At 47.2% G+C, this 27482-nt stretch overlaps 1 protein-coding gene across 7 annotated transcripts in view; it reads left to right on the forward strand.

The window, feature by feature from the left end:
* NUP214 (nucleoporin 214) overlaps nucleotides 1–25345 on the forward strand; it is an 83967-nt gene extending 58622 nt beyond the window's left edge. For 4 of the 7 annotated variants that reach the window (XM_081180069.1, XM_081180070.1, XM_081180074.1 and 1 more), the window contains 10 exons: nucleotides 1079–1184; nucleotides 3508–3569; nucleotides 4469–6223; nucleotides 8559–8629; nucleotides 10231–10387; nucleotides 13837–13989; nucleotides 20279–20450; nucleotides 21362–21504; nucleotides 22944–22968; nucleotides 25151–25345. In XM_081180069.1, coding sequence (XP_081036195.1) covers nucleotides 1079–1184; nucleotides 3508–3569; nucleotides 4469–6223; nucleotides 8559–8629; nucleotides 10231–10387; nucleotides 13837–13989; nucleotides 20279–20450; nucleotides 21362–21504; nucleotides 22944–22968; nucleotides 25151–25184 — 2678 coding nt within the window. In that variant the 3' untranslated portion in view covers nucleotides 25185–25345. Of the gene's footprint in view, nucleotides 1–1078; nucleotides 1185–3507; nucleotides 3570–4468; nucleotides 6224–8558; nucleotides 8630–10230; nucleotides 10388–13836; nucleotides 13990–20278; nucleotides 20451–21361; nucleotides 21505–22943; nucleotides 23003–25150 lie in introns of all 7 variants that reach the window. The other 3 variants (XM_081180072.1, XM_081180071.1, XM_081180073.1) reach the window with 3 other exon arrangements.
* The last annotated feature ends 2137 nt before the right edge of the window (nucleotides 25346–27482 follow it).

Raw genomic sequence — 27482 nt, forward strand, 5'->3', positions numbered from 1 at the left:
TGTGTGGGGATTCAGGCCAAACACTGTTAGCAACCTGGAATTGGAAACCATGGTCAGACCATGTTTTTCAGTTCTGAAGGCTGGTTACGGTTTATGTGAACTTAGGAGTTGGGAACATATGAGCCAGGTTGCTGGATCAGGCCAAAGGGTGGGGGTGGGGCATCTAGTCCAGCATCCTTTCCCTACAGTGGCCAACCTGGTATTCACAAGCATGCTGACTCTGACAATAGAGGGTAGAGCATAGGTTTTGTGACTGGTGTCACTGATAGCCTTATCTATGAACCTTCCTCCCTGCAAGGGATACATTTGTTTGTGGGGTAATCCATCAAGGGCTCCATGCGGGGAGGGGGGCAGGAGAGAAGGTATTGGGCCAGGACCATAGCCAAATTTGGGGCAGAGCCACACCATCCTTTCTCTCACCACGCCAACATTCGTTCATTCTGTTTCCCATATACTGTTTATTGATTCATTCATTGATTCATTCCTTCTCCCTCCCCCCCCCCTCTTCTCACAACACTTACACACACTTCACACCATTCATGCATTCACCCCCTTTATAACTTCTCTAAAGTATTGTCTCTCACACATGAATACATGTTCATATTTCCAGTGGGGATGGAGTCGGAGCGGTTCAAAGGCTTGCTAAGCTGATACATTTATGGAAAGCTGCTTGATCTGCTTATTGGAGCTCAGTCATATAATCTCTCCCTCTGCCCCCACCCACTCAGTGCCAGTTTTCAGAGCTCTCTGCCCAGAATTTGTTGTCTTAGGCTAGAGTGTTACTAGCTCCTCTATCATTACTTGTCTTGAGGAAAGGGAGAGGGCTTCTTATGGCCCATTCCATCTTGGGAGGTAACACAGCAAGTCCCAGGAAGAGCCCATAACTCAGTGGCAGAGCATGTGCTTTGCACGCAGAATGTTCCTGCTTCATCTTAAAATAATTGGATGAAAGGTGGGGTATAAAACATAGTAACTCAAAAAGACTTGTCCTGGGAAAGCTGACAGTGCAATGTCTCTCCCCCTCTCCCTCCCCTCTATCTATGGTGTGTGTATAACTGTGCTGTGTTTACAATCCCAGGGCAAGGCCCTCAGAAGATATCAGCATCCGTGACTTCTGCTGCTGCTGCACCCACTCCATCAACAGTTGCCCAGTTCAACAAAGCGTTCACATTTACCACCTCTGTGTATGTATGGACGTCTTTCTGTCTCCATTTCTTTGATGTCCCTTGGTAGCACTAATGTTACGAACAGCAAGGCACGTGATCACTTTTCAGGGGGTCGGTGTAATGCGGTGGTTATATTCCTGAGAGGTGTGTTAGGCTGAGCGATGAAGGCCACCCTGGCTTCTTAGTTCGAGTCTTGGTTAGAGCAGCCGTGGCCAACGTGGTGTCCTCTAGCTGTTTGGGATTAGAGTCGTAGTCCAAAACAGGTGGAGAGCACCTGGTTGGTAAAAGGCTGCATTTGACTATTACAGGTGTGGCCAACTCCCAAGAGACTGCAATCTACTCACAGAGTTAAAAACTGGCAGTGATCTATCCCGTTTTTGGGGGGTTCAGGTCAAAGTTGTTGAGTTTTTTCAGGGAGGAGGTTAAATGTTGAGCTTTTTTTAAGGGGAGCCACGGTTGTTCAGCTTCTTTGTGGGGAGCCAGTGATCTACCAGTGATCTACCACAAACATCCAGTGATCTACCGGTAGATCACAATCTACCTGTTGGACATGCCTGGACTGTTAGATTGAGGACCCGGGGAATAACCTTCAGGACTACCTAGCAGGATTGTTGTGAGATTAAAACAGGAGAGTCATTGCTGTCACCTTGAGCTCCACGGAGCAAATATGGGGTGCAAGACCGGAGCCCTCACCCCACTTGGGAATAAGCACAATGAAATCCAGTGCTTCAGAATAGGCATGGCCAGGTTTGCAGCCTATGTGCACTGCGTGGGAGGTGGAGATGAAGCTCAAGTGAACTGTTGTAGGGGAGGATACAACAACCTGCCTTCTATCCTGGTTTGGCTGCCCTTGGCTCTTGCTGACAAGGGTTCAGAAGAACACAAAAACCCCACAAACACACAAAATTCTATCTCATTACCAGCCACCAACAGAATTCTTGGCAATATTTGTAAGCCGATTTCTCCGTAATGGCACTAGCCCTAACGATAGTCCTTTTGCTAGGACAGAAATTGTATGTCTCACAGTGTTTTGGTCAACCTGCCAGTAACTACTGGTGTGCGTTGAGACTGGTGGGTTTGGGAGGTCAGGAGCCCAACAGCAGGCGGCACCAGAGCCAATGACAGGCAAAGCCAGCTAAGTCCTCCCAGCTGAGTTCTGCAAGGGGCAACACTGATTTGATTTGATTTATTGTATTTCTATGCCGCTTTCCATTCAAATGAATCCCAAAGTGGCTTACAAACAATAAACAACAGTAACAGAACACAGGGGGGGGGGGCTGATTGAAGTCAGTAGGGCAGTGCCTCATTTGCCCAGGCTAGTCTCCCCTGCAACCTGCAGCACTGGATATATAAAATAAAATATAAAATCAAAAGCATTCATGCAGATCCAGGCACAGAAACTGAAATGCAGCCATGGAGGGGCTGAATTTGAGAGCATGGAAGCTGGAAAAGATGCAGTGGCCCAGTTAGCCATAACGTAACTTTTATGGCTTGGGAGGGAAAGCCTGTAATCTATACTCATGGAGGTGACTAAATCGTCCTTTTGCCATCTGGAGGCTTCAGTTGCATAAGCAGTCACATGGAGAAGGTCGCCATGGGGTAGGCAGTTCTCATTCCATCACATTATAATCAGACCTGGGGAACAACCATTTAGATCAGTGTTGCGGTTGCTGAACTACAATTCCCACCAGCCTTTGCAGCCAGCATGGCCAATAGCCAGGGTTGATCGGAATTATACTTCAGCAAAATCCTCTCCCACACCTGATTCAGATGGGAAGGGGTTACGGGGGATTAGGAACCCAGGCTCCCATGTGTGAATTAGGAGAAGCTGAAATTCTGCACTGTGCATGTGTTCTGCAAATTAAGTAACCATGCACATGTTTAATTTATATATGGAGGGGTCGTTCAGCGAACACTTTCATCTTGTCATGCAGTTCAGGTAGAATAGCTCATCATCTCATTGCTTTTAGGGAAAAGCCTGTGTTATGAAAACCTGAAAATAAATGGAGAGAAAGGTGGCACAGTTGTTAAACAGGACTCTCTTTTTAAGAAATTATTATGATGACTAGATCTGTTTGGCCACTCACTGACGCATACTTGGGTGGCATATAGAGCCACAAAAAAACAAAAAGCAACACAGTGTTAAATAGACAATGCATAGTGCAGGTAGGTAGTGAACTATTGGCATCCTACCAAACTATACTTCCCATTAGTGAGAGCCATGATGTTTAACTGGAACAAATATGTAGTGTATACACGTGTACCGTCTTCCCTTCCCGCAAACCTTCCCTTCTTGAAAAGGCCAAATATTATACATTAATGTTTTTGTTTTGTCTTCTAGACCTGAAGCTAACCTTGATGCAATTCTCACCTCTCTTGCAACACCTGTCCCTCCAGTAGAAGGTGAGTTTTTGTTTTAAAATGGGGTGTGCATTTTGAAGAGAATGTGGCCCTCAGGCTGGGGGGGGGGGACAACTTCTCTAGTCCTGCTGGTACAGCCACAACTCCTTCCTTCTCTAATCAAGGGATAAGGAACCTTTAGCCCTCCAGATGTTGCTGAACCACACGTCCCATCAGGCCCAGCAAGCATGTCCATGATAAAGCTCAACAGCATCTGATGGCCTTTTTCTTAACTGGGTATGCTGGAGGTTGAACCTAGGCTCTTCTGCATGCAAAGAATATGCTCTACCTCTAAGCTCTGCCACTAAACATAAACCTCCCTGGATATATGCAGTAGGAAAGGAGTGTTGTTTAGTCATTTAGTCATGTCCGACTCTTCATGACCCCATGGACCAGAGCACGCCAGGCACTCCTGTCTTCAGGAAAGGAGTAAACAGAAGCAAATGTTTCAAGAGATTGGGAATACCTGGTTGACTTGATCTATAGCTGCAGTTTGCCAGAAGTTGGTGAGTGGTTTATGTAACATACTGTGGAACTGATGGTCTGGAAGAGGAGGGGGGAAAGGTTTTTGAGGTTAAACCAAACAATACACAACTCAACAAACTAAGCAGAGGGACATAGGAAGCTGCCTTTGATTGAGTTGAGCTGTTAGGGTCCACCTAGCATGGTATTGTCTGCACTGAGTGGCAGTGACTCTCCAGTGATTGAGGCAGAGTTTCTCCCAGCCCTGCCTGGTGATGCTGATTGGGATTGAACCTAGGACCTTCTGCAGGCAAAACAGATGATCTACCTCTGAGATATGAATTCTAGGGTTTATGCTGCTCTGGAGCTGGGTGGTAGTGATCAGTGAACCTTACCTTTGAAATTTATTTGCTTTGTGTCTTTCTCTTGTGCCTTGGCAGCAATACCTTCTCCTCCAAAACAGCTGAGCCAGCCTGATGCCTTTCCCCTTTCCGGGAATGTGAAATTTGGAACCCCTCTGGAGAGCTCTTTCACTTTTGGGTCCGCAAAACCGTCCAGTCTTCCAGGAGTCCCCATGACAAGCAGTAGCTCAGGAGATCCAAGCCCGGCAAACAGCCAGGTGACCTCAGCCCCTGTGGCCTCAGTCCCTTTCTCAACCTCTGGGAAACTGGAAGGGCTTCCATTAAAACAAGGAGATCACCTCTTCCAGGGCACCGCTGCTGGGGAGACCCTTGGGAGTTTCTCTGGGTTAAGAGTCGGTCAAGCTGATGAGAATTCCAAGGCTGCCACTACCAAACAGCCTCCACCTGTTAATGCCACAGGAGGACAGCAAGCAAAAGCGAGCACAATACCTTCTGGGTTTACTCTTGGAAGCTCTTTGCAGGTCAGCAAATCAACAGAGGTGGCTGCCTCTGTGATGACAACCAGCTTAACATCAACGTCTGGCAGCACCATCTTCAGCAATGTCCAATTGGTCAACACAGGGTCTCCTGCTCTCTTTGGAGCGCCTGCAGGAGGTGCCAAGTCAACTTTTGCACTTGGGATTCAGCCAGCAAATGCCGCAGCAGCAACACCCTCTTCTGCACCGGCGGCAAACGCTACTCTGTCATTCGGAAGTCTGTTGAGTTCAGCTCCAACTGCTGTGGGCACCACACCAACAGGTAAAGGAGAAGAAGATGCCAGAACCTCCCCAGGCCCTGAAAAGCTGCCTCAGAGTGATGCCAGCAAGCTTGGAGCAATGCAGCTGCTGCCCCAGCCCCAGGTCCATACTCCAGAACCTCCTCGAGATCCTCCTGCTGTGGCCACACCTTCGTTGGAAGAGGTGGATGCAATCAGTCTTGCTGTGGCAGCAGCGGGAACAGTAGCACCTGCCAAAGAAGCCGTTCCCGCCACTTCTCCTACTGATTCAAAGGCTGAGGTGGTTTCTGTGGCAACATCTCTGGACCAGCACACTCCAGCAACCTTGCCTTCAGCAAGCATGGCCTCTCAGCCTGCCGAAGTGACCAGAGCGCTTCCAGCTTCCTGTAGCCCAAGTGCGTCCATCCAGGCCCCGGCCACTGGCACCTCTGCGTTCACAGCCAATGTCTCAGCCCCTTCTGTGTTTGCACAGCCCCCTGCCACCTGCTCTTCCGGCTCAGCCTTCAGCCAACCTGCAATTGAGGCATTGGTGACCCCTTCCATGCCCCCCATCTTCGGCCAGCTCTCTGCAGCGCCGCCTTCTCCATTTAACCAACCCCCTGCCACCCCGCCACCATCCACCTCCACCATCACCACACAGGCAGCAACTCCCGGGTTCAGTACATCAGCTTTTGGTAGTGCCACCACCTCCACAGGCTTTGCTCAGCCAGCCTTTGGCCAAGCCCCCACCTTCGGCCAGCCAGCCAGCACATCCAGTGGGTTCACCTTCAACCAGGCAGCCTTCGGGGCTGCTCCTGCATTTGGGCAGATGGCGTCTTCCACCACCCCTGCATCCAGCAGTGGGAGCGTCTTCGGGGCACCATCCAGCACAAGCACCACCAGCTCCTTCACTTTCGGACAGCCTGCAGCCACTGCAGGCACCAGCCTCTTTGGCCAAAGCAGCACCCCTGCTTTTGGGCAGAGCTCCAGCTTCGGACAGGGGGCATCCATCTTTGGGGGTGCAGCCGCTGCCACCACCCCAACATCCTCGGCTGGATTCAGTTTCTGTCAAGCTTCAGGTAAGAAGGCATGTGCAGGGACCAAGGGGTAAAGGGTTAAGCGGGAGAGGAAAGAGCCATAGCTCAGTGGCAGAGGGACTGCCTTGCATGCAGAAGGTCTCAGCTTCAGTACCTACAATCTCCATGTTGGGTCAGGAGAGACGATGAGACTCAGTGTGGACAATACTGAGCTGGTTGAACCCAGTGCCCTGGCTCAGTTATAAGACAGCATCCTATGGTTCTGTTCAATTCAGCCCTTCATTCAGATCCATGAGGACTAGAATCTTGCTTTATTTTTTAAGGGAAAGGTCCATGACTCATTGGTGAAACATCTGCTTTGCATGCAGAAGGTCCCAGGTTCATTCCCCAGCAGCATCTCCAGGGCTGGCTGAGAAAGACTTTCTGCCTGAAACCCCGGAGAGCCGCTGCCAGTCAGTGTAGACAATACTGAGCTTGAAAGACCAGTGATCTGACTTCAAATAAGACAGCTTCTGGTGTTCTTCCTGTGTTCCCATGAGGTGTCCTGTGGCACCTTAAGTGGTATCCCACCAAATTTTAAAGGTGACTTTAAAAACCTCAAGTTTTCAGAAGAAATATCAATGATCTGGGACATTTTTAGTTTTCTCACTGAAAGAATTGGAAATGCAGTTCCTGCCTGGAGGCCCCTGTAATGTACAGGAAAGGTGATGGGGAAGCCCAGGGCATGATCCATCAAGACATTCCACTCCCCAGAAGCACAGCAGGGGGATGGGGCGGAGGGAGCTCTCCCCATGGATCACAGTGCCCAAAGGTGGAAAACTAATTAGGTTTCAATATACAAGATGCACATTTAAGAAAGAACCCCCCCCCCGCCGCCCTGCTAATTACCAGGACAAAATATTTTAAAAGGCATAAGTGAGCCCTGCCTACAGGAAAGGGGCCTTAATTACAGGAAAGTGCCTTAGTTTTGATGGCAGGGTGTGCATTTTGAAGTGAGCAGGGGAATTCTTTTTAATACAAACACTTCATTATCTTTTCATGGGAACAGGTGATTAACACAGCTCCAGATCCTTCTTGCACAAAGGAAATCTGAGTCCTCGGCTGGGACTCATTTATCAGTTGCTGCCATTTTGAGATGTATTTAATGGAAATCCAGGCCTTTTTAATTCCTTCAAGATTTTAGAACCTCAGCATTGCTCAGTATTTTTCCTTTTTTTGGAGAAAAGGAAAGGTGATGGGAGTTGAAGCTTATTCATGTACAGGGGGCACCACGTTGCCTATCCTGGCTTAATGTAATATGTTGAGGCCATGCTGTACTTATCACTAAGCCCACAATTAAAACCATTTTGCATAGCAATCAAGGCCAGCAAGAGCACCGCAATAGGGGGCTTCCAGATGACATCACTAAATGTAGGAAGCTACCATATACTGATCAGGTGATCAGTGGTGTCCACATGGGCTGGCAACAGCTCTCCCGCATCTCAGGCCAAGGGAGTCTTTCCCAGTCCTTCCCAGAGATACGGCTGGGGATTGAACCTGGATCGTTCTGCATGCAAAGCAGGTGCTCAACCCCACTGAGCTGTGGCACAGTCCTCCTCTCTCCTCCCCACTTCTTCTCAAAAGACCTGGGCAAAGAGGTACATTTTTGTGAAAAATTATACAAGGAGGGGGCCACACTCAACTCATAAGGGGGGATGTTCCATAGCGTGCCGCACATCAATGCACCTCCTACAAACTTGACATGGCAGTGGCATTTCTAGCAAGGCCTCCTCATTCTGCACATGCAAGTCTATATTCTATGGTCTCCTTCACTGACTTGTTCTCCTCTAGACACTTTGGATTGTATCCCCCAGTTAACCTGGCTTTTTGGACTACAACTCCCATCAGCCTCAGCTAGCACAATCCAGTGGTTCCCAAAGTCTTTCAGGCCACTTCCCCCTTGGTTCCATAAACTCATCCCCAGTGCTCCCTACCCTATGAAAAGCATTATTCAAAATTTGCATGATTCACCAAGGGCAATGAAAACAGTGCAATTCAAAACACTGTGTTAATCAATGGCAGAGTTATTCAAAAGACAATTAAATATATTTAGGTTAGTTAATTCAACAGAATTGATGAACTTGATCCAGTGATAACATCTTCCCACTTTGGCAACCCCTAGCCTGGACAAAGGGACTGGCTTGGCAAGCTTGCTCTCATGCATTCTACCCCAGACACAGGATCCCAATACTTGGAAGGGACTCCTGGCATCATCCAGACTGACCCCTCCCCTCAAACTCATATCTTTGGTTCTAGTCCAGCAGTCCTCATTTGTCTTGAGTCTAAATGCTGACTTTTTCTCCCTGGCCTCTTTTCTTTCTTTTTCTCCCATGTCCAGCATTTGGCTCCAGCAGCCCAGGCCCTGTGTTCGGGCAAGCGACCAACACCAGCGGGAACCTCTTTGGCCAGGTAATCTTTCCTAAACTTATCGTCACGCTTCTTCATGCGCAAAAAAACCCCTGTGCTTGGTTCTGGTGGGAAGAGCAGGGGAACCCCCCTTAGGGGTTTATATATTCCAAGATTATAGATCAGGAATAGCCAATGTGTTGCCCTCTGGATGCTGCTCATCTCCTGCCTCCCATCATCCCTGACCACTGACCATCCTGGCCAGGGCTGCTGGAAGCTGGAATCCAACAACATTGGTTCATCCTGCCATAGATTTGCATTGTGGTCAATTCAGGGACATGCAAGGAAGTGCTTCATACAGTGCGGAGCAATATGAGTCGAGGATACCTTGAAGACCACATGAGCTTTTATATCCTAGCTCACCTGACCATGAAAAAATGCCTGGGCTCTGCCTTCGCTGTTTGAAGCAGTGATGTTGCTGAACACCAGTTTTTGGGAACCCCAGGAAGGAGAGAGTTGCTCCTTTTGCTTTGATCCTGCTTGTGGGTTTCCCATTGGGGCAACCGGGTGGTCACTGTGAGAACAGGATGCTGCACCAGATGGGCCGCTGGCCTGATCCAGCAGGCTTTTCTTATCATCTTAAATCTGTTCCCCAAAATCCAATCTCCCATCTTGCAGGAACTGATTGGCTGGCTCCTTTCCCGCCTCCCTCCCGCCCCCCCGCCCACTTTGCTAATCACACAGGATTCAGATTCTTTCCCCTAGAAAAGATGGCTCCTGTGTTCTTAGCAGAGTAGGGGGAGGAAGAGCCTAGAAGACGGAAGGAAATACATTGTCCTTCTCAGCTTGCAAGTATTCAGATGTCTATAGCCCACCACAGTTCCCCAGAGTACAGATGAAGTTGAACACATTATCTACTTAATACTTGCTTTCTAAACTCATGGCTGTCCCATCCCATTCATCTGTCAGGTTAGCAGATAATGCCAAGCAGCAACTCTTTGGTGGTGGTACCTAAACCCTGGAATCTGTTTCCAGCTTCAGGACAGTCAGTCCTAGAGACTGACCCTTTTAAATAAGATGTCAAAACTTTTCAGGGATGTTTTTATGTGCATGCGTGGGTGGGTGTTTTATCTTCTGTTGCTGTTGTGATTTAAAAAATAATAATTGTGACTTTCTTTTCCTTTAATTTTAGTCTACTTTAACAAATAACTTTTGAAAATCATGCTATATACATTTCACCAAAATTTTTGTATGTAAAAGTCATATCTAAAAGTCATATGTACAGTCATATCTCTAGTTGCGTTCGCTTTGTGTTGCAGATTTTCGGGTTATGAACGTGGCATACCTGGAACTTCCGGGTTTCGCCAAATGCGCGGAAGCGTTCTGGGTATATTATGCTTCACGCTTGCACAGAAGCACCGCTCTAGTTGCAGACTTTTTGGGGTGCAAATGGCACCCAGGAACAGATCATGTTCGCAACTAGAGGTACCACTGTATCTAAAATATAGAGTCGGAGAATTTGCAAGCCCACTTACACTTTTTGGATCCTAGCCCAAGTCTGCAGGGGTGCTTGTAGAATACCTCTAGTCCTCATGGAATCTGGCCCCTGTGTACCTGCGAGCCAGTGAAAACAGTTCTCCCCCACTTTTTGTTCCTCCTTACAGCAGACTTCTTCTGGCGGGGGTCTCTTCGGGTCTGGAAGCAGCGGCGGGAGAGGTGGTGGTTTCTTCAGTGGCCTAGGAGGAAAGCCAAGCCATGAGGCAGCAAATAAGAACCCTTTCAGCGCCACCGGTGGGGGATTTGGTTCCTCGGCCACCCAGAGTAAGTATTGCCAAGTCTTGCGTGTTCATTGTCATAGCCACTCCATCTTTGTTCTTCAGAACTGGCTGATTCACACAGGGTGTTCTCCCCCCCCCCCCGCCCTAGTGCTGGAAGACCTGCATCACCCATATGTCATCACCTTATGTGAATGACCTATGCCGTGTAGAACTTCCCCCTCAGTGGAGCACTTTATGAATTGAATCTGCTTGCATTGACAGTGGAAGCAAGGAAGCAAGTGATCAACTGGTGTGGACCAGGGACCTAATTTCTAGGCCATGGGTTGGCAAACTCAGGTCCACAGGCCAGATCAGGCCCAATTGCCTTCTGGATCCGGCCCGCGGATGATCCAGGAATCACCGCATGGATCACCAGTGCGTGCGCGTTCTTTTCCTCTCCCTCCCTTTCCCTCACATGGCGGCGGCAGCGCCTCCTCCTTCCCTCCTCCTGACTTCTCCCTGCCCTGCCTGGAGGAGGAAGGGGGCTGGGCTTTGTTGTTGCCAGCAGCAGCAGCGCTTGAGTGGCTGCCATTTTAAGCAGCCCCTCTCCGGAGCCCTTTCGTTCTCCACTCATCATCCCTCTGCCGCTGCCAGCCCCTGCCGCTTGTAAGCAGCCAGCGGGGCTCGTGGTGCTCTTGCATCATTCCCCCCCCAATATAGTCTGGCCCCCCCACAAGGTCTGAGGGACAGTGGACTGGCCCCCTGCTGAATAATTTTGCTGACCCCTTTTCTAGGCCAACCAGAATCTTTTGGCTTTCACAGTAGCAACAAAGCCCAGGGTGAGGATGGGAATTGATTTTGGAAGTGACAGTGGTAGGGAGAGCAAGTCTGCTTGGCGGCCAACTATTAGTTACAGAGCTCCTGGGTTTGTGATTTCAAATCTTGGTTCACATGGGCTCAGTTCAGTGTCCCTATAAGCAGCTTAGGACCCATGTACCACTTAGGTGTCTCTTGACACATAAACCTGCTTTTGTATTAAGTTTCTGCACCGGAGGCCCTTCTCTGAGCCCCTCTCCTGCTGGATGTGAGATAGGTCTTGTCAGGCCTTTTAGAGGTGTTTTAACTTTTGTGTTAAGTTGTGTTTCCATTTCTGTCTTTGCCAAAGGCCCCATTCTCACCATACACTTAAAGCACTATGGTCCCACTTTGAACAGTCATGGCTTCCCCCAAAGAATTCTGGGAACTGTAGTTTGTTCAGGGTGCTCAGAGTTGTTAGGAGACTGCTGTCCCACCTCATAGAGCTACAGTTCCCAGAGTTCCCTGGGAAGAAAGATTGATTGTAAAAACCACTCCAGGAGGGGAAGAAGGGTGACTTAACAACCCTCAGCACTCTTAACCCTCCCAAGTCCCCACCCCACCCCAACCCTACTTCACACCCTCCTTGAGTGTGTTTGCCTGGCTGCAATGTGTCCTTGAACTCTGATCATGCCTCTTGCTTGCCCTGTTGGAGGATAGAGAGGGGTCTGTGTATGTGAAGGTGTGTAGAAACTAGCCTACTGTACAAAAGCAGAATTGCCATTCGTTGCTCCACCACATTTGCCACTGGCCCTTTCCACCCTGGCATGCGGCCCCAGGAAGGTTGTCCAGAAGGGAAAGTAGCCCTTGATCTGAAAGAGGTTCCTCTCCCTGATTTAGCTCCAGTGCAAACTAAGGCTTTTTAATGTAGTGGCGCCAGTATTTTGCAACCTTGTTCCTATTGAAATTAGATGAGTACCTACAGTTTTGACATTTTGTCACCTGCTGAAAATGCTTTTCTGCCACTGAGCACTTTTAGGGCATTAATTTGATTCAGCAGTGGTCATTCTTTTCTGCATTATGATCAGCCAACTATAGGGGGCGGAAAGAGCTTCAGTCCCCTCAGTATTTGTGGGCAGGGGGCTGGGCCCCGCCAGCGTTAAGCAGGCCGCCCTTCCCTGCCACCTGATGCCACCGGGAGAGCACTCATGTGCTGGGTGGGGCTGGGACGTGTGGAGAGGGGCAATCGCCCTCTGTCCATCTTATATCCTGCTGCTGCCAGGCGGGCAGGGGCAGGTCGTGCAGAGGGGTGTATGATGTCACGCACCACCGTGCCCCCTCAATGCGGGAGGCTAGTCGGTGCACTTGATTGTATAATGTAATTTTTTTGTACACCACCAAGATATTTTTCTTATGAGTTGATGATTTGTTAATATTCTTACAAATTATTATTATTATTATTATTATTATTATTATTATTATTATATCCAAATTAATGTAGTGAATAATCCAGAAATATATGTATTCTCTCTCTCTCTCTCTCTCTCTCTCTCTCTCTCTCTCTCTCTCTCTCTCTCTGTCTCACACACACACACAAGCACACAATTAATAAAAGGGGGCTGGGTTCAGAAAGAAGCTGCAGTCTTGAGCCCAGTCCCCTAAATCTAAGGACAAATAGATCTAGGAACATACGCATGTGCCTTATCCTTGAGTGGTAAAGAAAAGTTTCCACACACTCACAACACTTTGAACTTTCCTGGGGTTTGAAAGAGGATTCTGATTCTGAAGATCAGTGAGGCTTTCACTTCTGTGAGCCATAACTGGACATAAATGTAGAGGCACTTTGAGAAGACAGGCTTTATACTCTCTCTTTGTGCACATTATAGTGCACCTGTCTTACTCCTTTGCTGATAATGCAGGAACAAGTAGCCCTAGTGTCCTGAATCCAGAATGGTGTGGCTTCATCTGTAGCCCTTTTGCTCAACCCATCAGGGAGGTAGGCCCAATTGGGCCTTCAAGTGATAGCATTGGGGCTGCTCTCAGAACCCTATTTTTCTGCTTATTACATGTGACTGATTCCTGGCATCCATGATAAGGTGGTAATTTTTTCATTGGTGGCTATCAATAGACTGTTGTCATTAAAAAATTTTCTCTTGCTCTTCATAGAGGGGCCACCCTGCCCTTTTCTGTGGTGTAATGACGTTCAGTATTCACATTTTAAGATGGGCAGTTTGATACAAAGCCCCCCCCCCTCCTGCAGACATCACTTCTTTGATTCCAGACTGGTTGTTGCTGGTTCAGATGGTCAACCTCTTCTGAAAAGCAGGTGGCTTGAGGGAGCCCAGAAAGCCAAATAGTGCAGAGGGGAGGAAAAACATCCCAGTGTGTCTAGCTTATTTGACCAGGAAGAGAATTCCATACAATCTTCACAGGGAGTGTATATGTGTGCATGTGGTATAGCAGCAGTAGCAGTTCAGATAATAAGTCTAATGGTCCTGAAGTTCAATGAAAAAGGGGGGGGGAGTCTTTACATTTCCAGAAAATATGCTGTTCATCTGGTGCCAATTCTTTCTCACCATAGGCAAGCGGCGACATGTGCCATCTTAAACCCCTGGTCCTCATTGTGTCTCCCCCCCCCATTGGGCTTTGGGCACTTTTGGGGGGAGGCGGGCCTTTTTCTGGTATGTAAGAAAAGACTCTCGTTTCTCCCTGCCCCAGATACATCAAGCCTTTTTGGAAACAGCGGTGCCAAGACCTTTGGATTTGGCACCACCGCCTCCTTTGGCGAGCAGAAGCCGATGGGCACATTCAGCTCTGGTGGAGGGAGCGTGGCATCTCAAGGCTTTGGGTTCTCCAGCCCGACTAAAGCAGGTATTAGTTTGTCTATTGTTTCTTCTTGTGAACATAGGAAGCTGCCTTCTGCCAAGTCAGACCCTTTGGTCTATCTGCCCCAGTAGAGTCAGTGCTCACTGGCAGAAATGGCCCTTCTCCCAGGGTTTCAGGCAGGGGACATTCCCAGCTCTACCTAGAGATGCTAGGGATTGAACCTGGGACCTTCTGCATGTAGAGTGGATGCTCTACAACCAAGCTTTCCCCACTATGGGGAGAAATGGGGAGAATTTGTTCTTCTAGCATGGGGAAGATCCTCCTGCCTTTTGAACAATAGTTACATCAGATCTTGTGTTCTAGGCCAACTTACACATCACCACGTAGGGGACATTGGCTTTGAGTTTTCTTGTGGGTTTTCCCTTGTGGCTTCCGGTTGGGCCTTGTGGGAACCTGATACAGGGCAAGATGAGCCACTTGCCTGATACAGCAGCCAGACACTTCTAATGCTCTCGCGTTCTCCCTTCCACTTTTCACTTCTTTCTTCTTTTCAAGGCTCAGATTGGCTGCCGAACAGAAAACTGTGCAGCCAGGAGGTGCAAAGCGTGTTGAGAGGAAAAGAGAACAACTGAGAGGCAGTGAGGGGAGAGAAAGCGGGGTGCTGCAGGAGTCAGGGGAGAAAGTGGAGTCAGACACATGCACAGAGGGAGGGAGGAGGCAACCATGTACACAAGTGTTGATTATGGTAAAACAGGTCTTCTTCTTTTTATAGGTCTTTCCCCACCACTGTTGTCATCAAATTGTAGATCACATATTTCTCTAGATATGTAGTGAACTGACCCAAAAGGAGGGTGGGGAGAAGCAACCATCGAGGATGGTGCCCTCAATACTATATTAGTGTTACCACAGGGCCCAAAAGGATGGGTGACCCTTGTATGCTGTGACTTTTAATGGTTGTGCTTATGTCCTGCTGTCAGGCTTCCTTTTGGGTCATCTGGTTGACCACTGTGAGAATAGCATGGTGGATTTAGATGGGCCTTTGGCCTGATCCAGCAGCCAGGCTCTTCTTAAATTCATATCAGGGTGCTCTGCAGCTCAGACCAGGAGCTCTGTAGATCAGGTGGCTGGTTCCCTGTGCCACTGGTACTGGTGGATGGCAGAAAGGAAATGACCACAGCTCAGTGGCTGAGCACCTGCTTTGCATGCCGCAGGTCCCCTTACGGTAGAACATGATATATAGTGCTATCGGAGGCAGTTTGACTCTGAATACTAGTTGCTGAGAATTGCAAGAGGGGAGAGCAGTGCTGCACTCAAGTCTTGCTTGCAAGCTTCTCACTGGGGCATCTGGTCGGCCACAGTGAGAACAGGATATTGCGCCAGCTAGACTTATAGCCTAGTGCAGCAACCAGGCTCTTCTTATGTTCTTAACTTGCAATACACGCGTTGGTTCCCACGAAACTTGGAGGACATTGGTAATGTCCAATGGCTCATGGACAAAAGTGTCACTGGATCTCTAATCTCCGCTAAATAATTCAGCTGCAGCTCTCTCTCCCCCCCCCCCCCAGACAGTTGTGTTTACAACCGGGTAGTATCTGTTACATTGGTCGGGACTGGAATTTCACCCAGGGTATTAAAATGCACCTCCAGTCAAAAACAGCAAGGAGCTATATTGGTAGGCAATTCTTTTAGCAGACAGGCAGCCTGTTAATAAGATGGAAGTGTGTGTTGAAAAGTGTACACGTAAAACAGTAAAAAATGTGAGCTGCATGGAAGACTGGGGGAGGGGAGTTAATTCCATGCCAGGGATTATTGGCAAATGGACAGAAAATAGGAGTAGCCGGAATCATGATTCCTCTATGTACATCTGCAGGGCAGCCTCAGTTGAAATGCAGGTGATGATTGTGTGTTCCAGTAAACCGTGGTTTAGCAGGAAGTGAACCCTGCCCAGCCTGGTTGCTCTCACTTGGCTGCTCCCTCTGGTGCAAGCAGGAGAAGCATACCAAGAGGGCACAGTTAAGCTTGGCTTACTATGACAAACCTGTGTGGTTTGTTTTCCCCTCGCAAGTCAGATTCACAAGCCACAGCCTTCAACCATGGTTCTTCGTTTGCTTTCAAAACCTACCTTGTGTGGGAAAAGCAAACCCCAGCCTCAGCTTTGGATGCTACAGGAAGCCAGTCTTAGTTGTGGCTTCCTGACTTGTTTCTCCTGTCTCATGCCAGGGTAAGAGCAAAGTGAGGAGTGATCAGACAACTCAGCAGAAGCATGCCTCTTGTTCCCAATAAGGCAATAACTTGTTCTGACTTGTCATGCATCACCTGTGAACAGAGCCAGTGTGCAGATGTGGGTTTTTTGGGTCAAAAAAGAGAAGGTCAGCCAGAATGATCATAAGTGGCACCTTTCCTAAGAGGGAACTTAGGGGTTGGGTGTTGCTTTCTTTTAATTGATCCCCCCCCCCCAGCTTCTATCCCAAGGATGGGAAACCTGTGGCCCTCCAGATGTCATTGGACTCCAGCTTCCATCAGCCAGCAGGACACAGTGGTCAGGAATGATGGGAGTTGTTGTCCAGCCATGTCTGAAGGGCCACTCGTTTCTCACCACTGTTCCATCATACCTACACTTGATGCATAGGTACAATAGAGACATATCAAATTATTCATGGTGTGGAGGAGAGGGATATAGGATTCCCCACTTCCTTTTCCGTAATACTCAAACTCAAGTTGTTAGACAGTAGATTCAGGACAGACTAAAGAAATTAATTCTTTGGACAATGCAGAATTTAATCTGTGGAATTTTCTGCCACAAGCTGTCTTGGTGGTCTTTAATGGGCAGTGGAGAAATTCATGAAGGAGGGCAAAGGTTGTCCACAGTTGTTAGCATGCTAGGCGGCAGACAATGGAAGAGTGGGCTTTGGTTTCCATCCTACTTATGGGCCTCCAGGATGCATTTGACAGCCCACTATGTGGGAAAACGGAGTTTTGGACTGGATTGGCATGGGGTATGGACACTTTCTAAGCCCAAGGGCTGCATGCCGGTGCTGGAGAGGTCCAAAGGCAATAGTGGGTGGAGCAATGATTATCAATTGTCCCTTTATTTTTATTTTTTTATAAAAAATTTATTGGGTTTTCACAGTTTATATAAACATACACAATACATAACACAGACACACAAACACAAAGACAAACATGCATAATTTCAAATCCTTAATTTCTTAACCACTTTCCCTGACTTCCCCACACCTCCCCTTCTTGCATCCTAATTCCAGTAGTTAACTCAGCAAGTTCTTATCTCCAACTTTTACCTTATTAATATTTTACTTAATTCTTCTTAATTAACCAAATTTAACCTGTAAACCTCAGTTAAACCACAATGCTCATCATTTACATCCTTTTCTAAGGTCGAACCACGTTCCCTTCCACAAATTTTCCAATTTTTAAACTAATTAAAGAAAAAAAAACATAATAACATAAAACAAGATATAATTATACACCCTTTGGATTCCAAAACTCTCGCCCCCCCCCTTCCCGGTTTCGATCCCCAGAAAATATCCATCAGCCTATCAGTTCTCAGCCTGGATTCCTCACGTCTGAGGCCCTTAATCAATTGTCCCTTTATAGGGACATTTGTCCCTGTAGGAAGGTTTCTTCTCACATCCACTTGCTGTTCTCCATCCAGGCAAGCAAAAGGCATTGTCAGAGTTCAAGGGCACATTTTGGCCAAGGAAGCTGCAAAGTGGGGTTGTGTGTGTTGTCTGTGGAGAGTCCCAAGGACTAGGCAGGGGAGCCCTTGGAGGGGCTACATTTGTCCCCCAGACCTGATGTTATCCACCCCTGTAATGATGGGCTTTTCGTCTGACCCAACAGGGCTGCTTTCTTTGGCTTTCCTCTTTTACTTTAGAATATTATTATTTTATGCTGCTTTGCAGGACCAAGACCGTTTCGAAGGGAGTTGCAGATAAATAAATAAAAATTGTAACACAAAACACAATTAAATAACAGCATTGCGGCTCTGGTCTTCAAAACCACACAGAGTTGGAAATTTCCAAAAGCTAAAAAAAGAGCAGCATAAACACACAAAAACAGCACCCATCCCCACCGACTGTCAAGTCAGCCTGTGTCATCAGATGCCATCATGCTGACAATAGGGGAGGGTATTCTAACGCCCCACCAGCTTCCTAACCAAAGGTGAATTGGAAAAGGTGTGTCTGAAGAAAATGGGGGTGGAAACAAATGTCTCTCCCAGAGAAGGAAGTTACATAGGCGAAGAGGCCACCACCAGAAAGGCTCCATCACACATTCCTTCCCACTAGCCAGATTTGTACCTGCTGTCATGTTGGTGAGCTGAAGGCAAACAAATTGGTTCAGTTCTTGGCTCAGTGTCACACACTTCTTGTGTGAGCCGTGAGTTTGTTTTTACAGGAGAGGCTCAAAAGATGGTGTGTGATGATGTCACTCCCAGTGTGAATCGTGCCCAAGGGTTTTTTTGCATTCCTAGGAAAGGGCCGAGATGTTACTGGCTGTCTGAGAGAAGCTGCAAGCAGACTTTCAAGCAGACCTTGAATACTTTTTATTTCCCATACACCTAGTCTCTCCTTTTTTTACGTACGTTTCTTTGTGAAAGCATGGCCCTGAAAAGCAGTTCAGAAAATAACCTTTTTTTGGGGGGGGATAAAGACCCCCCTCCCTCAGCTGTCACCAGTCATTCCCATTAGGCTGCCTCAGTAGGAGAGATGGGAAGCAGGGCTCATCCCATCAGCTCTGACAGAATACCAGCTCCATCAAGCCAGCTGGTCCTTATAAGAATGGCTGTTTAAGAACTGGTGCCCAGATTTCCTTTTTTCCTCTTCCCTTCTTGTCCCATTTTCCTCGTTTGTCATGTGTTTCTTTTCTTTTTAAAGCTTGTAAGCCAGCCTTGTTTTCAGTTGATTTCACAGATACAGGCTGCTCTAGGAGCCTTTTTCAGGGGCTGGAACGGAAGAGTAATGTGCAAACACTGATAAATAAATAATTCTTGGCATTGGTTAAAATGAAAGTGGGGCGACAGGAAATGGCATCATAGACTTGGGAATGTCTTGCTTTCCTCCTGGTCTGCTTGTGGCAGGTCAGGGGTGTGTGGATAGCTTGCCTCTAGGGTGCAACACACCGCTGTGCTGAAATGGTTGCAGTTTTGCTGGCAACATCAGAAAACAGCTACCTTAGCAACTGCTATAGCTTCCCCCCTCCTTTTCCCCATCTTTTGCTGAGAGCTGCTGCTGCTGGCGGCAGCAGCAACTGCTGCTTTTTCATGCAGGCGCTCTAGAGCGGGCGTTCTTGGCCTGTTTTTCTTTTAATTCATGTCCAAGGTTTTTCTTCTTAAGGACATGCCTGCAGAATCTAGCCACCCCTTTTGCAGTAAGTGCTGTACGGAGGGTGAAGAAGGCAGCTCTTAATGACAAACTCCCCCATCCCCAAACCCTCTCTCTTTCTCTCTCTCTCTTTTTGGTGCATTCTTGTGGGGGGGGAGTGGAGAGTTGGGGGTGATGGTTGCCGATTTGCAGTTCTCGGGCACATCCGGACTCTCTCGAATGAAGGCCAGCAGGAGGTTGAGGTTCCCCTTAGATGGGAACTTGGGGGGAATGCAGTGTTGTAAATCCGATAGAGCACTTCTCCTTTGCAGACATAGACTGCAACTCTAAAAGAAAAAGAGGAAAACGCTAGCTAAGGCCTTCCTCTGCCTAAAGCTGTTCCTTTCTGCTTCCCCACCCCCACCCCATTCCCACTTTTGCCTCTTGAATTAAGCAATGCTTCTCTCTCTCTCTCTCTCTCTCTCTCTCTCTCTCTCTCTCTCACACACACACACACACACACACACACACACACACACACACACACAAAGAGTCTCTTACAGAGAGAGTTCAAAATCGTGAGTTCTGGCATCCAAAAAGGTGTTGAGCCTGATCTACGTTCTTTGCTTTGCCCAAGAGGCCAAAACCAGAGAGGACTCATCAGACTATTGCCCCCCCAAAAAATTTCCTTTTTTTAGTTGCACCTTAAAAAAGGAGGGCAGAGGGTATTTTGTAATGTTTACTGACTTCATGTTTTCTAGGATGAAATGGGGGCTTTTGGAAGTGTGTCAGGGTCCCATTACTTCTGCAGCACAAATAAAGCCCCTCTCCCCCGCAAGTTCTGGTCTGTGGACCTTCTGCACTGGGAAATGACCTAACTCTGATTTCTTCTTTCTTTGCTCTTCTTGCCTTGCCTTTCTCTCTCTCTCTGTTATTTTGACTTTTTATTTATTCTTTTGCTTGTGTATGTCCCTTTCCTTTTTTTCCCTTTGTTTGCCTCTGTGTTTGCTCAGGTGGCTTTGGAGCTGCTCCTGTGTTCGGCAGCCCTCCCACTTTTGGGGGCTCCCCCGGGTTCGGAGGGGTGCCAGCATTCGGTTCAGCCCCAGCCTTTGCAAGCCCTCTGGGCTCGACGGGAGGCAAAGTCTTCGGAGAGGGGACGGCAGCTGCCAACGCTGGAGGATTCGGGTAAGCCACAACAACAAAAGCAACAACAAAACAACAGGGTCTTGGGAGGGGGGTTTGCAGTGATATCCAGGTGCCCCGTTTTTCTTTCTTCATTTGAATAAATATTCTGCAAGCCACCCTTCATTTCACTACATTTCATTATATTGATTTCTTTCATCAGATTTCTTACTTACCCTTTGCCAGAAGGTCCTGGGGCAGGTAACAGCAATGAATTATACAATTTCCCCCAAACCCCACCCACCTGTGCAAGGGACAGCTGCCATTGTGCAGTCAGGAACCTTAAAGCCAGGGAAGCTTGCTTTCATTGCAAATCACCAAGCTGGTTAGGATTGGCTGCACTACAGAGTTCCCCATGGAGAACTGTGATAGCAAAGTGAGCTGGGATTGGAAGTCAAGCAGTTCCTATCAGCTTACTTCGAGCTCCATGGGGCTGTTGCTGCCAGCTGATCTTTGGGGCTTGCAAAGAACCAAACCCAGGGAGCCCCTGCTTAGTGCATTGAAACCTTGACCATTAGCTGATCAGTGGTACTGCACCACACTGTGCTAGTCTATTTACCAGCCTTGTACAGTGCTTTGAAGTCCTCATTATGGGGATTTCAAAGCACCCCATTGCCTGATGTCATTGCGATGTCAGTTGATTGGCAGGTGGGTGGCTCTGTTAATAAAAGGAGGGCAGATGCACCACACCAAGGAGGGCATTCCACCAACGGGGAGCCACCATTGAGAAGACTCTGTCCGGGCAAAACACCAATCCAGGCAGCAGTACCAACATGGCCTCCCTTGCCATTCATAGCAGCCAAGTTGGCTGATTGTGGATTTCTGCCTTCATCGAGCTCTTTTTGCATCACTTATCTTTTTTAAAAGCCACACCCTCTTTAACCCACTGCTTGCTCCTGCTCTCTGTTCCACAGGTTTGGCGGCACAGCCAACACAGTGTCATTCGGAACGCTGGCAAGCCAGAACACCCCTACCTTTGGATCACTCTCTCAGCAGCCCACGGGTTTTGGCACACAAGGCACTGGCTTCTCCAGTTTCGGGTCGAGTGGAGGAGGAGGTATGAGCTGTTCTTGACCCTAAATAGGAGGGAGCTTGGAGAAGTGGGAGTTTCAGCACTTGGTCAGTCATAAACTGTTAGGGGCTGGATTTCAGATGCAAACCAAGCTTAATCGTATCTTAAAGGGGAGCAGGGGTTGCTTTTTAATTTTTTATTGCATTTATGCCCCACCCTTCTCTCCAAGTTGCTCAGGGTGGTGTACATGGTTTCTCTCCCTCATTCGACCACTCACAACAACCCTGTGAGGTAGGTTAGGCTGAGAGGCAATGACTGGCCCAAGGTCACACCCAGTGAACTTTGTGGCCGAGCGGGGATTTAAACCCTAGTCCAACACTTTTAACTGGCTACACCACACTGGCTCTCTGTTGGAGAGACTGAGGGACATAACTGTATCCAGCGTACTTCCTTTCATTCCCCTTTGGGGGTGGGAAAATAGAAATAAATGTATATTTTAAACCACACTTTTAAAACCTTTATGTAAGGGTTAGAGCCTTTTTAACCACCTAGAGACAATTGCAGTTAAGCATTACAGTGGTACCTCAGGTTACATACACTTCAGGTTACAGACTCCGCTAACCCAGAAATAATGCTTCAGGTTAAGAACTTTGCTTCAGGATGAGAACAGAAATCGTGCTCCGGCGGTGCAGCGGCAGCAGGAGGCCCCATTAGCTAAAGTGGTGCTTCAGGTTAAGAACAGTTTCAGGTTAAGAACGGACCTCTGGAATGAATTAAGTACTTAACCCGAGGTACCACTGTACATAAATTGTTTAAATATTTTTAGCAATTTACAAAACACACCAAAGCTGATGTTAAGCCCCCAAACCCAGAAACCTTCCGCTGCCATTCATTTCTCGGGCTTATTGCTCTCTGCACCTTCTGAGTAGGAGTTTGCAAAGTCTGCTCATGAGCATGTGCAGAGTTTCCATCCCCTTGTCCTTGTCCTCCACCTGGTTCTTAGATGTTTTGAGGAATTTTTTCTCAGAACAGGGAAAATGGAAGTCCTCCTTCACACAGCCCATAATTAAAATTTGCTCTCACAAGAAATAGTTACAGCCACTAACTTGGACGGCTCTAAAAGGGGGTTAGACAAATTCAAGGAGGAATTAGGCTGTGTTCTACCTCTCCTGTCAGAGGGAAGGTGTCCCCAGTTGCTGGGAATCACCACAGAGAAGCTGCTAACAGTTGACAGTACTGAGCTATATGGACCCAATGGTCTGACTCTTTAGAAGGCAGCTTCCTCTGTGTATGAATTAAAAGAAGAGCTTTGGTTGCGGGTTAGAGTTAAACACTAGATTGGAGAACTGGAGTGATTGGATACTGGTTAGGGGGCAGAGAGAAACTGTGCTGATGGAATCCTGACACCTTTCCTTAATGTGTGTTTTGTAATGTAACCCATCCAATAATCCCTTTAACATTGCTTTTCTCCCCACCCCTTACAGGCTTTGGCTTTGGATCGTCTAATGCGTAAGTCTCTCTCGTGCTGCCTTCCACGTTGTCGGTAGGTTTTTTTGGTTTATTTTGTGCCAGAAAGAGAGCTTCTTTTGAGGTGAAATATATTATTAAATATGGTAATCCCTTCTTGAATTTTGAATCAGCAAGAGATGATTGTGGGCTTTGTTCCCTCTCTCATTTCCCCTTGTAATAACATTAATGAGAAGCTTAAGATCTAGAAGGCAGTGTTTCTCCCGGGGAGTTGATCCTCCCTTAGAAATAGGCAGCCCATTTCTTCTATTCTTCACCCCACACTTTTTTCCTTTGTAAATGTAGGAATTTAACCAACTATTTTTGGAATGCTCCACAAAGTGGGAACTCAGTAAATGCTCTTTGGAATGCAGAGCTCTCCTGAGTAAACTGAGGCAGCAGTGTGCCCACCATTGGAAAAGTTCCTGAGAGCCACAAGCAAGCTTTGCCATCGTGGTAGAGCACCCATCAGTCTTGGCCTGCAGAGGCATTGTGAGACTCCCATCTCCCCATCAGCTCCAGGCAGTAGTCTAAAATATATGGAGCATCACAGGTGGTCAAAAGCTGTGCCTTTTGTTATTCTTGTTATTAGTATTATTTATTAACAAAATTTTCATAAATCAGCCTCCCCCTCATCTCTCAGCAGAGAGAAGGGGTGTCTATAAAGTACAATAAAACAAGCAAACAGACAAACCGAAAACACTAATCTATCAGCACTATCAAAAATCAAGCCCAGAATGTTCAAAGAAAGTTTTGTATGCTGCTGGGAGATGTCAATGCTTATGGGACTGGCCAGTGGTGCAGCCTGGCAATGATTGGCTGAGCTGCCTTTTAATTTCAGAGGTAGGAAGAAGAATCTTGCCTGCCATTAGCTCTCAGCTGCTCTGGTCCATGAGCCTCTAAGGCCAGTCTGGTTAGGGCTGATGGGAGATGGAGTCTTACAAGAGATCTGGCGAGCCACAGGTTTCCCCATGGAACAAGCAGGAGGAGGCCTCAGATTTGGGGGAGATGATCTTTTGAAAAGAGTGTTGGAAAAGGGGAAGGGTCAAAAGGAGAAGGCCTGGAGAGGCAGCCTGAGAGGGTAAGAAAAAAAACTGATGCAAGAAACACAAAGCGAGGCCAAATATCCAGACACCAGGAGCTACAGAGAGGAATCATTTCTTTTTCTTTATTTCTTTATTTCTTTCTTAAAAGCATTTGTACCTGATCTTCTGCCAGAAAGTCTCCTAGAGTAACTTACATACAAGCAGTTAAAACAAATCAGTCCCTGAGACATAAATATTATTTATTGGTTGGGTTGGGTTGGGTTGGGTTGGGTTGGGTTGGGTAGGGGGAAGGCCTCTGGACTTTGCCTCACGTGCAAGGCTTGTAGAAGTACCCAAAACAGGGCAAGGTGCTATGAAGCAAGCTAAAAACAAGCTGGGCCTTTCACCCAGGCAGATTGGCAATCTCAACACTTGTTGGGGGGGGGAATCTTGGGGAGATGTCCTCCTTCTTTGCTCATGGGGAGCAGTGAGGGGAATGTGGAGCAGTGGGCACACTTGTTCTCTAGTCCTCACTGTTTGGCTATTTTTAAACCTAATAAATGCTTGTGCTTTGAAGACTCACTTGGGATGGAATATGAGAATTGGTAACACTGGGCTGTGAGAAAGAGATATTTGGGTTTTTCTTCCCTTTTAAAAAAATAAGCAGCTTAAGAAGTCTGTTCCCTTTTGGGGGAAAGGGGGTCCAAGACCACTCAACTAGCCTGGACCAGTCGGAGGTCTCCGCAAGGGTGGAGAACCTCTGACCCAGGAGCCAAATCTGACCCTCCAGGCCCCTCTCGCTCGCCCTTGGAAGTTCACAACCCTTGCCAGTCCTTAAATCTTTGCATGGATGAAGGATAGAGATGCATGTGTTTGTGTAGAAACTAGCATATTGTGCAAGGGAAAAATTAACATGAATAGCCCCACCCATGTTTTACTGTGGCCACACCCACCAGTGCCATGTGGCCCTCAAGGTTGCCCAGGTGGGGATGCAGCCCTGAGGCTTAGAAGGGTTCTCATTCTTGACCTAAGGTTCCGTCCTTGAAAGGGTCTAGCAATGGCTGGCATGCAAATGGGATATTCAGAGTTAAGCCTCTTTGGCATTGGCAGAGAGAGGGGTCCCTTGTTCTCACCCTTGTTTTCTCTTTTTCCTCTTTCAGATCCACCTCTGGGTTTAGCAGCTGGAGAAGCTGAAAGGATGCCTGCTCATGTTGTGCTTCTATTGGGTGGTCAGGAGTGAAGTGAGGAGATAAACATATTGCAATTAAATGCCAGGATTTTAATGTTTAAATTAGTTTTTATTAACGACTTTAAGTGTTACAAAGCAAATAAAGGAAAATAATCTTGTGTATCCATTTTCAATTCATAGTCTTTTTCACAGTTTGATTACATTCAGTATGAGGCACTATTGTCATAGACATCATGTGATTGGGGGGAAGAAAGGGGAGGGAGATGGGGGGTAATATTCTTTCATTCTGTTGCATCATGTTAGTGTAGACTTTGTGTCAGCACCACGTGGGTAGGTCCTTTATTTGTATATTTTTTTATTTGTATTGGCATTGCAAGAGATTAGGGTGTCCAGAGCTTGATTGGTTGTGTTCAGTTGGTTGCAGTGCAGTTTGTTTGCATGTGTGGGGGGAGGGGAGTGTTGTTGGGTCAGATTAGCCATATTGATTCATATTGTCAGGGAACTGCCATCGGAAGGACAGGAGGTGGAAGGGCTCACACAGGTTGGGAGAGACTCAGCAGCTGAAGAGGGAACCAGCAGGGGGAGAGGAGGGGCTCCGAGGGAAAGTGAGCAGGAGGGATGGCTCAGAGACACTTCCAGCGAAGACAGTGGGGAGGTTTCAGGACCTCCTATAGGGACACCCACTCCTCGCTGGAAACTGTCACGCCGAGAGTCCAGAAGACGCGTTTCCGTTAAGGAGCTTTTATGTTGGAAACGATTCCGAAAGCAACCACTGTCGGAATCTGCCAGCGACTGACGGAGCCATGCTTAAGGCGCTCCGTCACAGACAGAGGTTTGCGGACTTGACCAAACTCTGAGGGACTAGGATTTTACGCACAAGCAGCTCATCATCCCATCACACATATTCTGTTGGGGGGATAAGTCATTTTCTTGTTGTGCTGTATATGTGATAAAGAGGAGCCATACCTCCGTTGCATGTCCCTGTGCTAGTTTAAATTTGTTGGTTAGCTTTTCTAATAGGGTAGCTTCCCATACATTTTGGTACCAGTGGTCTATGTTCACTCCTAATAGGTCCTTCCAGTGTCTTGTTACGATGTTTCTCACTGCTGAGAATAAGTGACTTAGAGTTTCTTATCATATCCATGTGTGTTGTTGTCCTGGAAGATATTTAATAGGGCTAGTTCTGACCTGTTTTGTTGTAGTTATTCCCTGTGGCACTGATATCCAAAAGGAATGAATTTTGGGGCATTCCCACCACATGTGGAGGTACTTGCCTATGGAGGTGTAGCCTCTCCAGCATTTAGATGAGGTCCCTGGGTGTATCAGTGCCAACTTCTGTGGTATTAAGTACCATCTATAGATAAGTTTCAGGGTAAGTTCTCTTCTTTTGACTGAAATGGATTTAAATGGTGGTTTAGACCACTTTTTTACCATTGGGCGGTGTTTATTTTGTATCCTATGTCATGCTCCCATTGGTTTTTAATCATGGTGAAGGGGACTGTAGTGTCTTGGAGTAGTATTTTATATATTGTAGATACCACCCGCTTCCTGTGTCCTTCCAGTGTTAGGAGGAGATTTTCAAAATTAGCCAATGGCCTAATGGCTGCTGCTTTTGCTGCTGGATTGTTTTAAGAAGGCTTGTTGTTGGTGATGGGTCAGTTGGGCTACTGGAGTGTCCCCTAACTTGTATTCCCTGTATTGATAAGGTATTGTCATTTTTATAAAAGTCAGTTTGGCAATATAGGCCTTTAGCTTGCCAGGTCTTTATTTGGATGTTTTGGGATGCATGGTGGAATATGTGGGTGATGGGCCAGGGGTATTCGTGGGGGTGGGGTCAGGGCCAATTTTCCTACTTTTCCCTTCCATGATTTAAACATGGACTGTGTGCATCCGTTTAGTGTTGTGGGAATTTCCTTGGTAAAAAGTAAAAGTGAAATTAAAATTGTGTGAATGAGAACAAGACCAGGAGTTCAATTAAAAAATAATAATAAATAATTTATCAAAGAATAAGAAGTCAAGTCAAGCTGAAAACGTGGGGACAAACCTTCAAAGTTAGAGAGAACAGTAACAATAATAAAAAAGAATAAAAATAATAAATAATTTGGAACAAGAAAAAAACTGAAGAGAAAAACTAAACTAAAAATATGGTGGAGGCATAAAAATAAGATAAAATGTAATAAGAGAAGGGGAAATGGTGCTTAAGGATCAATATATTGAGGTGAGGTTGATGAGAATGGTAAATCTTGGCCCTGCAGGCAGCTTGCAGTGAGAGGGGGAGACTAAATGTATGTGATTTTGTTTGA

Source organism: Podarcis bocagei (genome assembly GCF_964188305.1).
Source record: "Podarcis bocagei genome assembly, chromosome: Z".
In the NCBI taxonomy this organism is placed as follows: Eukaryota; Metazoa; Chordata; class Lepidosauria; order Squamata; family Lacertidae; genus Podarcis; species Podarcis bocagei.